General features: G+C 35.7%; 1 protein-coding gene across 1 annotated transcript in view; it reads right to left on the reverse strand.

The window, feature by feature from the left end:
- The window catches only part of CCDC181 (coiled-coil domain containing 181), a 29,801-nt gene extending 12,626 nt beyond the window's left edge, over nt 1-17,175 (reverse strand). Inside the window, exons 1-3 of the mRNA XM_063103696.1 lie at nt 17,059-17,175; nt 13,429-14,376; nt 10,308-10,454 (exon numbers count right to left, since the gene is read on the reverse strand). Of these exons, the coding sequence (XP_062959766.1) occupies nt 10,308-10,454; nt 13,429-14,376; nt 17,059-17,175 (1,212 nt within the window). The remainder of the gene's footprint in view (nt 1-10,307; nt 10,455-13,428; nt 14,377-17,058) is intronic.
- Nucleotides 17,176-17,685: the final 510 nt, after the last annotated feature.

The following is a 17,685-nucleotide window of genomic DNA, read 5'->3' on the forward strand; positions in this document are numbered from 1 at the left end:
TTGATTTCTAATTTTAATCCATTGTCGTCTGAGAAAATACATGGGATAATTCCAATTTTTTTGAATTTGTTGAGACATGTTTTGTGACCTAATATGTGATGTATCCTGGAGAATGATCCATGTGCTGATGAGAAGAATGAATATTCTGAGGTTGTTGGATGGAATGTTCTGTAGATATCTGCCAAGTCCAATTGGTCTAGAGTATTGTTTGGATATTGTGTTTCTCTGCTGATTCTTTGCCTACATGATCTGTCCAATATTGACAGTGGGGTGTTTAGGTCCCCTGCTACTATGGTATTAGTGTCTATTTCCTTCTTTAGGTCTAACAGAGTTTGTTTTATAAATCTGGCTGCTCCAACATTGCGTGCGTATATATTTATGATTGTTATGTCTTCTTGATGGATCAATCCTTTTATCATTATGTAGTGTCCCTCATTGTCTCTTTTTATGGTTTTTATTTTAAAGTATATTTTATCAGATATAAGAATAGCTATTCCAGTTCGTTTTTCTTTTCTGTTTGCATGGTAAATCTTTTTCCATCCTTTCACTCTTAATCTATATGAGTCTTTATGGGTGAGGTGGGTCTCTTGTAGGCAGCATATAGTTGGGTCCTCCTTTTTGATCCAGTCAGCCAGTCTATGTCTTTTGATTGGGGAATTTAAGCCTTTTACATTAAGAGTTGTTATTGAAAAGTGTTGATTTATTCCTAGCATTTTATTGATTATTGTTTGGTTGTCTTAGGTGTTCCTTGCTTTCTGATTTACTGTTTGTTTTCTGTATTTGTTGGTTCCTTGGGTTGTAGATAGCCTTTTTGTTTGTTTGTTTTCTCTTCATGAATGCCATTTTTATTATACTAGTGGGTTTTGATTTTTCTTGGGTTTTTATGGCAGTGGTAGTTATTTTTCAGGAACCAAACCCAGGACTCCCTTGAGAATTTCTTGTAAGGGTGGTCGTATGGTGGTGAACTCTGGCAGTTTTTGTTTGTCTGAGAAATATACTATTTGCCCTTCATTTTGGAAGGATAGCCTTGCAGGGTAGAGTATTCTTGGCTGGCACTCTTTGTCTTTTAGTATTTTGAATATATCATCCCATTCCCTTCTAGCTTTTAGGCTTTGTGATGAAAAGTCTGGTGTTAGCCTGATTGGGCCTCCCTTATAGGGATTTGATGCTTCTTTCTTGCAGCTTTTAAGATTCTGTCTTTGTCTTTGAGTTTTGCCAATTTGACTATAACATGTCTTGGAGAAGACCTTTTTGGGTTGAATACGTTTGGAGATCTTTGAGCTTCCTCGATCTGAAGATCTGTGATTTTTCCTATACCTGGGAAGTTTTCTGCCACTATTTTGTGAATATGTTTTCAATGCAATCTCCTTTTTCCTCCTCTTCTGGAATACCCATGACTCAGATATTTGAGCACTTAAGGTTGTCTGATATCTCTCTCAGATTTTCTTCAATGCCCTTGATTCTTTTTCCTTTTTTTTTTTTTTTTTTTTTTTGTCTGTGTTATTTCAAAAAGCCCATCTTCAAGTTCCGAGGTTCTGTCTTCAACTTCCGCTAGTCTGCTGGTTAAACTCTCCGTTGTGTTTTTTATTTCGCTGAATAACTTCTTCAGTTCAGCAAGTTCTGCTACATTTTTTTTCAGGACGTTGATTTCCTTGTACATTTCCTCTTTCAGGTCCTGTATACTTTTTCTCATTTCATCATGTTGTCTAGCTGAGTTTTCTTGTATCTCATTCAGTTTCCTTAGAATTATCACTTGAAATTCCTTGTCAGTCATTTCAAGGGCTTCTTGTTCTATAGGATTTAGAGCTTGAGACTTATTACCCTTTGGTAGTGTACTTTCTTGATTTTTCATATTTCTGGTATCTTTTCTTTGATGTTTATTCATTGTGGCAGGGGGTTTCACAGTCTACAAGTTTGAAACTATTGTCTGACTAAGATGTTGGTAGGGTTGCCAATTTGGTATGGCTACCTCAGTGACTGCTCAGTTGGCCACTAGTGCCTTGCGTGTGTGGTTTCCTCGTGTCTTGGGACTCTCTGGGGAGCCACCTCTCTGTTCAGTTTGGACTCAGCTGGGCTGCTGGATCACGAGGCAGTACTGCAGGGTGTGTGGTCTCTGCTGAGCTTCCACCTCCCCTGCTGGATGTCTCCCTGCTCCATGCACGCTGGGCTGGGTTTGAGATGGAGCCGGGTGGCAGTGGTGAAGCCTACCTGCTGTTGGATCGTGTGGCGGTGGTCCCCCCACAGGGTGTGTGGTCTCTACAGAGCTTCTGCCACCCCTGCTGGATGTCTCTCTGCTCTGTATGTACTGGGCTGGGCTGCTGAATCGCACGGCGGCAGTGTGGTCCCCGTGGAGTTACCGCCTCCCCTGCCGGACATCACCCTGCTCTGTGCACTCTAGGCTCAGCTGGGTATGGAGCCGGGTGCTGGCGGTGACGCCTACCTGCTGGATCACGCAGTGGAGGCCCCACAGGGTGTGTGGTTTCTGCGGATCCTCTGCCTCCCCTGCTGGACGTCTCCCCACTCTGGGGAGGCTGGGCCAGGCTGGGAATGGAGCTGGGTGGTGGCGGTGAAGCCTATCTGCTGGATCGTGTGACAACATCCCTGCAGGGCATGTGGTTTTCACAGAGCTTCTGCCGCCCCTGCTGGACATCTCCCCATTTTGTATGCACTTGATGTTATTTTTTTATAGTTGTAAATTGGTTGATTTGTGGGAGAGAGTGATGCTAGGGACCATCTATTCCGCCATCTTGACTGGAAGTCTGGTGAGGACCTTGGTGGTGGTGGTTCTACAGTGATGCTGAGAATGACATGGTGTACATGGACTTTCTGAGGCTGGGAAGTCCAAAGTTCATCTGGTGGTGGTGACAGTGACCCAAGGGTCTCACATTGTAAAATGGTCGAAGCATAGAGAGAGCAACAGGAAACATTTGAAATAATGAAAAACAAACTCTGAGCAACAATCTTAAGGGCAATCAATGAGATGCAAGAAGACTCCAATAGGTAACCCAATGAAATGAGAAAACCATGAAGGATATGAAGAAGGAAATATACAAAGACATAGATACTTTAAAAAGAATGTAGCAGAACTCTTGGAATGGAATGATTCAATCAATAAAATAAAAAATACAACTGAGAGCTTAAGCAGTAGGCTAGAGCAAGCAAAATAAAGAATTTCTGACCTCAAAGACAGTCTCTTGAAATAATGTGGATGGACAAAAAGGAAAAAAAAAAAGTGAAAAAGTGAAGAAAATCTATGATAGCTATCAGACAACCTTAAGCACAAACATCCAAATCATCAGTGTTCCTGAAAGCGAGGAGAAAAGAAAAGTCATTGAAAAATCTATTCAATAAAATAATAGCATAAAAATTCCCAAGTACAAGGAGATATATGGACTTCCAGATCTTAGAGGATCAAAGATCCCCAAACATATCCAATCCAAAAAGGTCTTCTCTGAGAAACATTGTAGTCAAAGTATCAAAACTCAAAGACAAAAAGGGAATCCTAAAAAGAACAAGAGAAAAGTGTCAAGTCACCTCTAAGGTAGTCCCCATCATAATAACAGCAGATTTCTCAGTAGAAGCCTTACAAGCCAGAAGAGAATGGGATGATACAGTCAAAGTACTAAAAGAAAATAACTGCAAGCCAAGAACAGTACACCCAGCAAGTATCCTTCAGAAATGAAGGAGAAATAGTGTATTTCCCAGAAAATAAAATCTATGGGAATTCCCAACACACCAAGCCCTGCGAGAAATCCTCAAAGGAGTCCTGCGTCTGGAATCCAAGAAATGATAATCACCACCATGAATAAATGAGAAAGAACAAAAGTCACTGCTGGAGCAGATATGCAAATGAGAAAGAGAAAGAAACTACTTCTTGTCACCTCAAAAAACCAATGAACATCCAAGACAAACAAGGGAAAGTAAGAAACAAAAGATATATAAAAGAACCATATGAAAATCAATAAAATGCTAGTAGTAAGACAGTACCTTTCAATTACAACCCTAAAGGTAAAGATTTTATTCCCCACTCAAAAGATATACACTGGTTGAATGGATTTAAAAAACTAGACCTAACTATATGCTGCCTACAAGAAACTAACCTCACCTGTAAAGACTCACACAGACTAATAGTGAAGGGATGAAAAAAGATACGCCACAAATGGAAACTAAAAACAAGCAAGAGTAGCTATTGTTATTGCTGACAAAGCAGACTTTAAACCAAAAACTATAAAAGACACATATAAGGTCATTATATAATGATAAAGGAATCTATCCAGCAAGAAGATATAACAATCATAAATATATATGAACTCAACATCGGAACACCCTGATAAATAAAGCAAACACTATTAGACCTAAAGAAAGAGATAGACACCAATACAATAATGTTGGGGACCTCAACACCCCTCTCTCAACATTGGACAGATTATCTAGGCAACAAATCAACAGAGTAACAGATATTAGACAATAATTTAGACCAATTGGACTTGGCAGACATCTACAGGATTGGCAGACATCTACAGGACATTTGATCCAACCACTACAGAATATATATTCTTCTCATTAGCATATGGAACATTCTCCAGGATAGACCACATGTTAAGTCACAAATCAAGTCTTGAAAATTTTTTTAAAAAATTGAAATCATTTCAAGTATAATTTCAGATGACAACAGTTTTTTAAAAAACAAAGCAGTAACAAGCAAAACTCTGGAAACTATACAAATACATGGAAATTAAACAACATGCTCCTGAACAACATTTGGGTCCAATAATAAATTATACAGGAATTCAAAAAAATTCTTGAAACTAATGAGAATAAACACATCATACCAAAACCTGTGGGATACTGACAAAGCAGTATTAAGAGGGAAGTTTACTGAAATAAATACTTACATCAAAAGAATAGAAATATTTCAAATACATAACCTAACTAACATTATACCTCAAATAACAGGAGAAACAAAAACTATCCAGTCCCAAAATTAGTAGATGGCAAGAAATAATTAAGATCAGAGCAGAACTAAGTGAAATAGAGACCAAAAAATCAATACAAAAGAACAATGAAACAAAAAGTTGGTCTTTTGAGAATATAAACAAAATAGACAAATCATTAGCTAGGCTATAAAAAGAAGAGAAAAGACCCAAATAACAAAAATCAGAAATTAATAAGAGATTTACAAGCAATACCACACAGAAATACAATCATTGCAGACAGTTATGAAAACTGTACACTGACAAATTTGAAAACCTGAAGGAAACAGATAAATTTCTGGACACATACAAATTACCAACACTGAACCAAGAAGAAATAGAAAACCTGAACAGAACAATAATGAGCAATGAGATTCAAGCAGTAATCAGCAACCTCTCAACAAAGAAAAGCCCAGGACTCGATGGCTTCTTGGCTGAATTGTACCAAACCTTTAAAGAAGAATTAATACCAATCCTTTTCAAAGTATTCTAAAAAACTGAAACTGAGGCTATTCTCCCAAACTCATGCTATAAATCCAGCATCACTATGATACCAAAATCAGACAAAGATACCATAAAAAACAAAACAAACAAATAAAAAAACTGCAAGCCAATATCCTTGATGAACATAGATGTAAAAATCCTCAACAAAATATTAGCAATTAGAATACAGCAGCACATCAAAAAGATTATACATCATGATTACGTGGGACTCATCCCAGGGATGCAAGGGTGGTTCAGTATACACAAATCAATAAATGTGATACACCAACCAACAAAATCAAGGACAAAAGCCATATGATTATCTCAACAGATGCAGAAAAACATTTGACAAAATTCAACATCCCTTCATGATAAAGATTCTGAACGAATTAGGTATAGAAGGAAAGTATGTCAACACTATAAAATCCACATATGACAAACCCACCACCATCACCCTGAATGGGGAAAAGCTGAAATCCTTTCCTTTAAGAACAGGAAGAAGACAAAGATGCCCACTTTCACCACTCCTATTCAACATAGTATTGGAAGTACCAGCCAGAGCAATCAGGCAAGAAAAAAAAATAAAGGGCATCCAAATTGGAAAAGACAAAGTCAAATTGCCTCTGTTTGCAGATAACATGATTTTACTTGTAGAAAAACCAATAGACCCTACCAAAAAACTCTTAGATCTGATAAACTAATTCAGTAAAATTGCAGGATACAAAATCAATACACAAATATCAGCAGAATTTTTATATTCCAACAGCGAAGTAATAGAAAAAGAAATCAAGAAAGCAAGCCCGTTTGCAATAGCTATAGCTACCAAAAAAAAAAAAAAAAAATGCCTAGGAAGAAACTTTACCAAGGAGGTGAAAGATCTCTACAATGAGAACTACAAATCACTGCTAAAAGAAATTAATGAGGACACAAAATTTGGGAAGACACTGCATGCTCACGGATTGGAAGAACTAACATTGTGAAAATGTCTACACTACCAAAGGAATCTACAGATTCAATGTAATTCCCATTAAAATATCAATGACAGAAATAGAAAACAACGGTCCTAACCTTCATATGGAACGGCAAAGGACCCTGAATATCTAAAGCAATCCTGAGCCAAAATAAAATAAAATAAAGCCAGAGGCATTACACTACCTGACTTCAAATTATACTACAAAGCTATAGTAAGCAAAACAGCATGGTATTGGCATAAAAACAGACACATTGACCAATGGAACAGAATAGAGAACACAGAAATCAATCCACATACTTTCAGTCAACTGATTTTCAGCAAAGGCTCCAAGAACATACATTTCAATAAGTGGTGCTGGAAAACTGGATATCCATGTGTAGAAAAACGAAATTACAACCATACTTCTTGCCATATACAAAAACCAACTCAACATGAATTAAAGATTTAAATTAAGTCCTGAAAATAGAAAACTCCTATAAAGAAACATAGGGAAACACTTCAGGATGTAAAACTGGGCAAAGACTTTATGGATAAGACCGCAAAAGCACAGGCAACAGAAGAAAAAATAAACAAATGGGATTATATCAAACTGAAAACCACCTGCATAAAAAATGGAACAATCATCAGAGTGAAAAGACAACCTACGGAATGGGAGAAAACATTTGCAAACTACACATCCAACAAGGAATTAATATCTAGGATATTAAGGAACTCAACTTCACAGTAAAAAAACAAATAATCCAACTAAAAAAATGGGCAATGCTAAATAGACATATTAGACATTCCTCAAAGGAAGACATACAAATGGTTAACACATTCATGAAAAAATGCTCAACATCACTAAGTATCAGAGAAATGCAAATCAAAACCATATCAAAGTATCATCTCATCTCGGTTAGCCTGGCTATTACCTAAAAGTCAGAGAATAACAAATGCTGGTGAGGATGCGGAGAAAGGGGAATCCTCCTACACTGTTGGTGGGACTGGAAAATGGTGCAGCCATTATGGAAAATGGTATGGATATTCTTTAAACATCTCCAGATAGAACTGCCATATGACCCAACTATCCCACTGCTGGGTATATACCCAAAGGAATGGAGATCATCATGTTGAAGGGATACCTGTATCACCATGTTTATTGCAGCTCTATTTACAATAGCTAAGGGTTGGAACCAGCCTAAACGCCCATCATTGGACAAGTAGATAAGGAAAATGTGGTATAGCTACACAATGAAATACTACTCTGCTCTAAAAAAGAATGAAATACTACCATTCACAGCAACACTGGTGACCTTAGAGAAAATCATGTTAAGTGTAATAAGCCAGGCACAGAAATAGAAATACCACATTTCATGAGAGCTAATAAATAAATAAATAAATAAGAAACAAACAAACAACAACTACAATAATACACTGAACTTTCAAAAGGAGAGAACAAGAACTCTGGTTACTAGAAGTGGCAAAAAAGGAGGGGAGAGGTGTTAGCAAGAAATTGGTTAATGGACCCAAAGAATGATTACATGTTGTAATGATGACTATAGTAATTGTCCTGATTTGATCATCACATATTGTACACAGGTATTGATACTCAACTCTATTCCCCACAAATATGTAAAATCAATCATGTTTCAATAAAAATAAAAAATAAATTACACACTGTGTAATAAGAAAAAACGACTGTTTTTCCCTCTACATTCACACTCAACACAGAATACTTCTCCCCTGGTCCTCAAAATGTGTGTGTACTTTTTCCCACACTGACCAGTTCTGCAAAACCAGTTGGGTGTCCTATAATTTAAAGCAATTCTGACACCACCTACCTGGAGTTAGCAACAGATCCCATGGGTTAAAAGGCTTAGTCCCACAAGACTATCACCAGTCAGACGCCAGTCGAAAGCCCCAGATTGTGATCTGTGCTTCTGACCTAGCAGCTACATATATACTGGGTGGGGGAGGGGCACCACAACCCTCTCCTTGGGTTTGATTAATTTGCTAGAGGGGCTCACAGAACTCAGGTTAGTATTTTCTTACATTTACCGGTTTATTATAAGATATCATATTTAGATAGAAGGTATAAATTTATTACTGGTTTAATAAAGAATAAAATAATGAATACAAAAGAATAGCCAGATGAAGAGATATACAGCAAGGTATAGGGGAAGGGTTGTGGAGTTCCCATTCCCTCTCCAGGGCTTGCTGGTCTCCCAGCACTTCCACATGTTCAGCAACCCAGAAGCTTTCCAAACCCCATAGCTCATGGATTTTTATGAAGGCTTTATCATGTAGTCATGATCGATTATTAACTCCATATCTAGCCCTTCTCCCCCTCCTAGAGGATGGGGGGTGAACCTGAAAGTTCCAAGCTTCTAACGACATCTTAGTCTTCCTGGTGACCAGCCCCACCAAGGAGCCCACAAGAGTCACCTCATTATAACAAAAGACAATCCTATTACCAGGAAATTCCAAGGAATTAGGAGGTCCATGTCAGAAATGGGAGTCAAACACCAAATTTTAGAACAAAAGTTGCACCTAAACCCTTATCACTCAGGAAATTACTAGAGTTTTAGATGCTCTGTGCCAAGAACTAGGAGCAGATACACACACACACACACATATATATACACATATATGTATATATGTAAATATATATGTAATTACACACACATACACACACACACTCACATACAAGTATATATATTATTAATTCAAAGAAAAAAATAGGAAGATAAAGTACATACAGTGTTAGCCAGGGTGTGATAAACATTCATTCACACACTGTTGGTGGGATTATAAATTGGTATAATCTTTTGAGAAGTTAATTTTGCATTTAACCAAAAATTTCATTCTAAACATTCAAAAGGCATAAATTCCACTCATTAAATTCTCCTACAGATTACTGATGTTCTCCTATAGAATGTACATCTTCACTACAGCACTGTTAATAGCACAATATTAGAACCAGAATTGTTTAATAAATTAACAGTAAAATTCCATGCAGCTATCTGAAGGAAAAAAAAAAGAGATCTAAATGTAATGGCCTAGAATGATGTCCATAATAAAGTGAAAAAAACTGCATAATAAAATTTTTTGACAGGTAAACATACTAATATGAATAAGATATGGAAGGATGCACCACACTGTTAAAAGTAGCTATCATAGGGAAGTGAGCATGGCAGAGCTGAGGGTTGAATTTTGAATTTTTATTTTGTATACTTTTTTTAAAGTAGTGAGTATATGGGCAATATTTTACTTTCCCTTGGATTTTTCTCTATGTCTTAAATTTTTTTGAATTAAATAATTTGCTGTCTTTAATTTACTAGTTTTTACATAAGATTTCTATTTGTCTGCTCTTACGTGAGACCAGTCTGTAGGTTTTTGTGTGTATGTGTGTATATTTTGTGCTATTTGAATATCGTTATACTATCTTAAAAATAAATTGATAGTTTTCTATTTTCTGTGCTTTCAAAGTTTGAATAAAATAGTAATCATTTGACTTTTACAAGGCTTCTCAGAATTGAATTGTAAAGTCATCTGCATGTTGCATCTTTTTTTTTTTTTTTTTTTTTTTTTTTAAAGATGACTAGTAAGGGGATCTTAACCCTTGACTTGGTGTTGTCAGCACCACACTCTCCCAACTGAGCTAACCGGCCATCCCTATATAGGGATCCGAACCCGTGGCCTTGGTCTTATCAGCACCACACTCTCCCAAGTGAGCCACGGGCTGGCCCCTTGCATGTTGCATCTTTTGCAGAGGTAGTTCTTGGACCACTTTTCTACTTCTCTCATAGATTCTTAGTCTGATATTCAGACTCCCTTGTATAAGTAGGTTCAGCTTTAATATCTGTATTAAATTATTTTTCATCGAAAGTTTTACTTACTCTACTGTTCATATCTTCAATTTGCTTTGCTTGCTGAATTCTTCTCATTTCTAGGACTTGTTCTCTTTTCTTTTGCAACCATGCTTTAAATACCATGTCATTCTCTCTTTTTTTTAATTTCTCTTCTTCTATTTTCTGTTGTTCTTCCTAGTGGAAAGAATATAAAAAATACTAATCAAAAATTAATAAAATTGTATATGAGTTATCAGGGTAGAGAGATATATCTTGAGGTCTGAAATTAGGATTCCCTGCCCCTAAAACTTTCCATCTGAAAACCGGGCCTCCTTAAAAAATAGGGCCTCTAATTTTCTTAAAGGGAAAGAATGAAGATCTTTCAGATAAATTCAACTGTACAGATAAAGTCCACTGTTACACAGATATACAATTCAGGAATACCTTGGATCTCTCTTCTACTTCCTAGTTTACTTTTGGTATTAAACTCATCAAATTGTAGCTACACAACAGAAAAAAACACACTCTAGAGGCATTATAAGTAAATGTCTTAAACATTTTTACATTATCGAACATTTGTTAATTGTGATAAATGGCATTGTGGTTATAAAAGAAAATGCTGCAACATTTAAAAATATATACTGAAGTATATAAATAAAACATGATATGTTGGCTAGGTCTTGCTTTAAAAATACTTAAGCCAAAAAAGAGGAGGAGATGAAGTAAATATGCCAAGATCTCAATGACTTTTGAATCTGGGTGATGGCATATAGGAGTTAAGTGTTTGAAATTTGTTATTAAAATGTTTAAAAATATTTTTCCAATAGTTTATATACAAAAATAACACTTTTTCTATCAGAAAAATATTTAGACACTTGGTTAACTACTAAGAACAAAGTAAAAATTTTTGATATGAATTACTCAGCTAATGTTATAAAATGGAGTTACTTAAACTAGAAGCAATGTACTTAAATCATTTATATAGAGCTATAAAATAGTTATTGGGAGCAAAACAACATGGCATGGTATAAATAGCACTAGGCCAGAAGTTATGAGATCTGAATAACAATCCTGTGATCATCATACTCTGTCAGTCTGAGCAAGGCACTTAACTTCTGTCTTAGTATTCTCATCTATAAACTGAAGTTGTATTAACAAGCTGTTAAGTCTCTTCCAATACTAAATTTTCATCATTTGAATGAACTTAATTACACAAGTCAATGCTTTAACTTTCTTCAAATAATGAAATTCAAAGTACAAACCTTACATTTTGACAATACAGCAAACTCTTCTAATTCCCTTTCATTGAACAAAAGGAAGAGAGAAAAGGAAAAATTCTTTCAAAGCATAAATTCTTTTTAGAAATATCTATACACTATTTTCTGAGTGCTAGCCTATATTATATAAAATGTGCATTATTAAAGATCAAATTTTACATTTATTTACACATTTCCTTTTCACAAAAAAGAACTCTGGATGCCTTGCATAAATACACATAGTACGATAAGATGATATCTTTCCAAAGGAATCATATTTAGGTATATTACACAGAAGGTATCAGCCAAAGCACAGTTAAAGCAGTTGCCAAAAAGAACACTGAAATGATGCACATAGGTTAGAAAGACAGAGTACAGCAGACCAACCCAGCAAATATTGCGCAAAAGGAAAGCAAAGCCTTCTCCTGAAACCAACTAAAAACTGTTAAAAGCCTTAGCACTTAAAGACCACGCCTTGAGCAAAGGAAAATTTAGTTTTGAGGATCCTGACATGACAAAAGCATATCCCAGGACAAAGAGTGTGTGACACTCAGAAAAGAGAAACAAAATGAAAACAGAACTATCCAGCATTCATACCAGTTAAAGATTACCTTCAGTTCATTAGCGAAAAGGCACTGACATTTATATAAAACCTCCTTCATAACTTTTGTAAAAAACAAACAAAAAACAGCCATACACGTTTGTGTAGAGCGAACATATAGTCAGTCATTCTCAACGAATTATTTTGTATTGTTGTAAAGTTCTGATACTTTCAAGTATTGTTTTATACCTGAACCAAGTAAACTGGGTTTGACTATTAAGAGTTCAGATTTTAGTGGCCAAGTGAGCAAAGCTCTATAAGCCTGCACCATTCCAGATTACTGCCTGAGTGTATTATAAATTACAAATACTTACAACTTGGTTTTTTACCTTTTTCTGCTAATGTGAATTCCTGATTTAAATGCCAGAAATTTTTCTGATAACTTTCCACATAAAATGGAAAACACACCATTTTTCAATGGATGCCAGAGAACTGGGATTTTGATTCCAACTTTGCTACTAACAAGATCAATGACTTTGATAAAGTTATTTGAACTTTCGAGGCTATAGTTTTCTTATTTGTAAAATGATCTTTAAGGTCCCTTCCAATTGTAAAATTTTATTAAGCTATGATTCTGCTGAGGTTTGATATTTACAGTTAAGACATTTTGTATGGCTCAGCTTACTACTCTCAGATATCCCATAAAACAGAGAATAGGGGCACTGATATAAGTAATTTAGAGAAAACTCACCAGTTTAAATATCTGGAATTTTCAATTATAAAACACATAGAGTTTCATTCAAGAACAAACACAAAAAGCAAAATAAATTGAATTTGGCATTCCATATGGCATTTTGGAGACATTTCATTAAAAATATTAGGCTATATTCTTAATCTAAAACTAAAATCCCTGAAATCAAAGAATTGTGGGGATAGAAGATATATGAAACACACACACATGAGTACAAGAATTATAATTGAAGTCTATCTGTTGCCTCCTAAATCCTTCATTTTTCCACCTGACATTTGATTTTCACCAGTCTCATATCAAGATTACTTTCAGCAGTTACTTAACTTCTCTGAGTCTCACCTTTAAAATAAAAGGATCAGATGAATCACTACTGAGATCTCCTCTAGCTCTAACACAGATCATTCTATGTTTTGTGATCCTTACAAGAAAGGACCAAGGCAATCACAGTGCTTATTCCATAAGTACACATTCTTAACACTTAACCAATTAATCTAACAATAGAAAAATAAAGCAAGCAAACAAATATCTCCAGTACTTCAAGCAACCATCTCAATTCCTATTGCATTTATAAAACATGAAAACATGCTCTACTTTCAATATAATGCCCACTTATGTTCTCACCTCTCTCTTTAGCCTTTCTCTCTTTTGTTCTAGCTGTTTTTGTAGTTCTTTCTGTCGAGGGGAAAGAAAATATGTTGAGGTCACTGGAGATATATTTGCAGACTGTGCTCTACGATTAGATTTCCTATTCCCTTTATTTCTATCAAACTTGGCAGCAGAGTTTGGACGAGTCTTGGAGTTGGCTGGTGGCTGAGGGATATAAACCAGCGGCTCTCCTGTTGAGTGTGTGATAGCGTGAATCTTTGCTGCAGGCTCCTCTTTCTTGACACCATTGACAGATGAGTTGGAAGATCTGGGTGACAACTGCTGGGGTTCACTTTCTGTACTATTAGTATTATTAATGGGGGGCAAAAACCCCTGACTCTCAATGTCTTGTAAATTCAGAAGTTCAAACTTTCCATCTCTCTCTACCAGTATCCTCCTATCCCTGTTTTCTTCGCAGCTTCCATCAGTAAGTGACAGAAGCACATTTTCTTTTCTAAATTCATTGGAAATACATAACTGTGACAGTTTTCCAGATATATTGCTTTCATTTTCAAAATAATTTTTGTAAGTATCAGTGTCTTCTAATGGAGGAACTTCCAGATCAACTAATTTATCCTTGAACTTAAGTTTTCGCTCCCTTTTATCGCTCACAGGTTCTTGATTCTGTAGAAGCTTGTTAGCTTGTATAATTTTCTCCATAATATATCTCCTTACTTCCTCATCCTCTTCTTCTTCCAGGTCTTTATGGCTTTCTAGTTTGGATTCCTGGAAAGAGTTTTCACTATCGGAATCTGATACAGGATCCAAAGGTTGAATACTTGGGACAGAAATGAAGTTATTTCTTCTTGGTGAAACCTCATCTTTCAAAGATTTGTCAGGATCAGAAAGCTGTTCGGTGTATTCAATTTCTGTTTCATTGTCTTTTAGTTCTTGGTTAACATTCTCTACCTTCTCGCAAGCCATCTAAATAAAAAAAGATATGAGATTCTATTTTTTAGTTAAAATTGAGACTCTTTGTTCATTTATATGTGGGAATCCAAAATGGATTTTCCCACTTATATAATTTATTTTTTGAATCAGAAAACTTAAGTGCTTCTTGCTCATACTTCATCTCATAATACCCTAATTCATGTTTATGAGCACCCCAAGAGAAATACATGTGACAATAGTTCAGAGAAATTTTAACTCTAAATTTGAATTTGATATTGCTAGGTGTGTGCTACATTATTTATTTAAAAAATTTTATGCTAATGCATCAACAACTTTCTAGATGTTTTCTCCTTGTAATATTTGCATTCCGCATGAAAACGTCCCCAGACCATTACAAGGTCGAGCCCTTTAGTCAAGGCCTAATCATCTGAGGTTCTTTTAATCTTTTTAGACTATTATTGTCACTATCATCTATAAGACCTATATACAAATTCCAGTCAATTTTTACCTCTAGATTAGATTTCCCTTCCTCAACTATGCTCAGAGACTTCAATAATCCATGCTAACAACGAACACACAACTTAGCTTACATTTAAAAAAAAAATTTAATTACATATGAATCATAAACCAGCATTATCATGTAACAAAACCTTGCTCCACATGTGCTGTTTCTAACTAAAGGCTTCTTTTCTAGCAACTCTCCCGCATACATACATCCTCACCCACCAAACACTTTCTCCCTACAAAATATATATTTTTTTTCATTCTCAGACAATTCTTTCTTCTAAAGCAGTTCTATGGGAGCTACGATATGTTGCTCTCGTCAACCCCTTAAAATTGCTTTCCTCTTTTACTCATTCACATGTCATCTCTTCTGACAGCCTTCACTTCCTAACCTGCACAAGATTGCTATAAGTCTGATAAGCAAGTAAACCTGGCTCGTTAAAATAACTGCCAAATCACTATGACTTAACTACAATCTCTGCATTGCGATTGTTCCTTTTAGCCTTGATTCTCTGGTTTATTCCTACAGTATCTATTATTGGCTTTCACTTCTTTTCTTTTTAAAACCCACTTTTTACAAAGAAATATTCCTCTGTCTCCTTCCCTATCTCTAGCTCTGTCATTCTTTTTCCCACCAGCCTCAAGGGAAGAGGTTATTAATCCATTGAAATAGGTAAGATTCATGAGAACAGTTTGTTTTGATCCCTGCTGTATCCCTAGTACCTAGAACATGGTACTCTGACATGCAATAGGTGAACATTAATATTTGTTGAACGAATCAAAAAGTGAAACAATTGAGTAATCATTACTACTTGTCTAATTCTATCACCCTGTGCTTTGGATCTCACACCCTTCCAGTTATGAGACTTTGGTTTAACGCTACCACTCCGTGTATCTCTGTCTCTACTCATTCTGATTATTTTTCTGTTAAGATGCATAAAAGTCCCTTTCAAAAGTCATCTTAGAAAAATCTCCATTTGGGGCCGGCCCCATGGCTCACTCAGAAGAGTGCAGCACTGGTTGCGCCAAGGCCACAGGTTCAGATCCTATATGGGCATGGCCAGTGCACTTGCTGGCTGAGCGTGGTGCGGACCACACCGTGCCAAGGGTTGCAATCCCCTTACCGGTCAGGGGGAAAAAAAAAGGAAAAATCTTCATTTGTTGACTCTGTTGCCTTTTCAAATACAATCTATCCCATTTGTCTTCTCCATTGCATAAGAAAGCAAGATGGAACTAAGAGAGGTATGTGATGTCGAACCTGCTGCCTTTGTTTCTTCATATTCTTTTCCTTAATCCCCTTAAATCTGGTTTCTGCTGAAACTATTCTGATCATTATTCCTCTAAAGTCATCTGTCTTAGTCTTGGACTCTAAAGTCTTCCAGTCTTAGTCCTTTGCCTCATAACTTTGCTACTTACTGACACTAATTTATGCATATACATATATACAGACATATACATTAAACATAGAAATACATACATACTATATATATATGTAAAGACAGAGAGAAAGAATCTACCATGATCCAGGAACTGGTTCATTTCCCTTCTACACCTCTGATAAATAGTATATGTTCATGTTTAGTGGGTCCACGTTTTCCTTGAAGCATTTCTATGGCTCAGTCTTTTTTTTTTTTTTTTAAAGATGACCGATAAGGGTATCTTAACCCTTGACTTGGTGTTGTCAGCACCACTCTCTCCCAAGTGTATGGCTCAGTCTTTGAATCTTTACTACTTTCTCTATATTTATTCCCCAGAAGAGCTAACTCATTCTTAAAATTTCAAATATTATCTGAAAGAGCATGTTTTCTGAGGACGTGCTTTATTTTTCACTTATATTAAAAGCATAACTCCATGATTTTACTCAAGTTCGTATAAAGTAGGAATTAACTGTATTTGTTTTTCCTTTTGATGCAATAAACATGCTCTTATTACTTATTTGTATTATTTAAACTATAATTTTAAAATTATTTTAGTTTTATTAAATGTTAATTTAATCTTGCTTTCTCACTAGCCATGTGCATTAGAGTACACTATTTAAACTCTCTATGCCTCAATTTTCTCATCTCTAAAATGGGAATAATGATACTTGTCCAATGCACATCAAAGAATTTTGTGAGATTTAGATGGGATAATATATGTAAAAACCTTCAAGAATTGCAAAGCACTTTGTTAATGTAATTATTATGAATGCTGTTGGCAATTTATGTATACCTCTATTATGCTGGCATCACTTTTTTCATTTTCATTAATTAACCACTCCAGATCCTTTTCAAAGTCATCTTCATATTCTTCACTTTCTTTTGAATCAGTTTCCTTATTTTCATTCATTTTCTGTTTGTTAAAGAATAATGCTGTGAGATTTTAAAAGATAAAGGTATGTTATGTCCACTTTAGAGGAGGAATGGGTTGCAAAAATTAATATCAAAGGTAAGCTAATTAACACATGAAAACACAAAACATGGAATGTTCAAAATAAACATGTATCTTTATATACCCCAAAAGAAAGTTTTGCAATGGCAAGACATATCCATAAGTGGACATTCCTATTGACCCTCCCACTTCCCCCAATTCCCAAAACCCTAATCCACAAGGAGACTAAGAAAGGTAGATAAGGAGACTATCTGACGCTTAGCGAAGGATTTTCCACATCCTCCGCCAATCATTAAAACTCTTTGTCCAGGTCAGAGCACATAACTCAGTATTTTTACTCTCACCGACTCACATTTTCTCATATTCAAATAAAAACAGTTATAATTCCCATCTTCAGTTTCTCAATCCTTCTAGTACTTTACATGGTATAATTACAATGTGATCTGAGAGCTTTTTAGTAAGTAACAA

This window comes from Cynocephalus volans, chromosome 8 (assembly GCF_027409185.1).
Source record: "Cynocephalus volans isolate mCynVol1 chromosome 8, mCynVol1.pri, whole genome shotgun sequence".
In the NCBI taxonomy this organism is placed as follows: domain Eukaryota; kingdom Metazoa; phylum Chordata; class Mammalia; order Dermoptera; family Cynocephalidae; genus Cynocephalus; species Cynocephalus volans.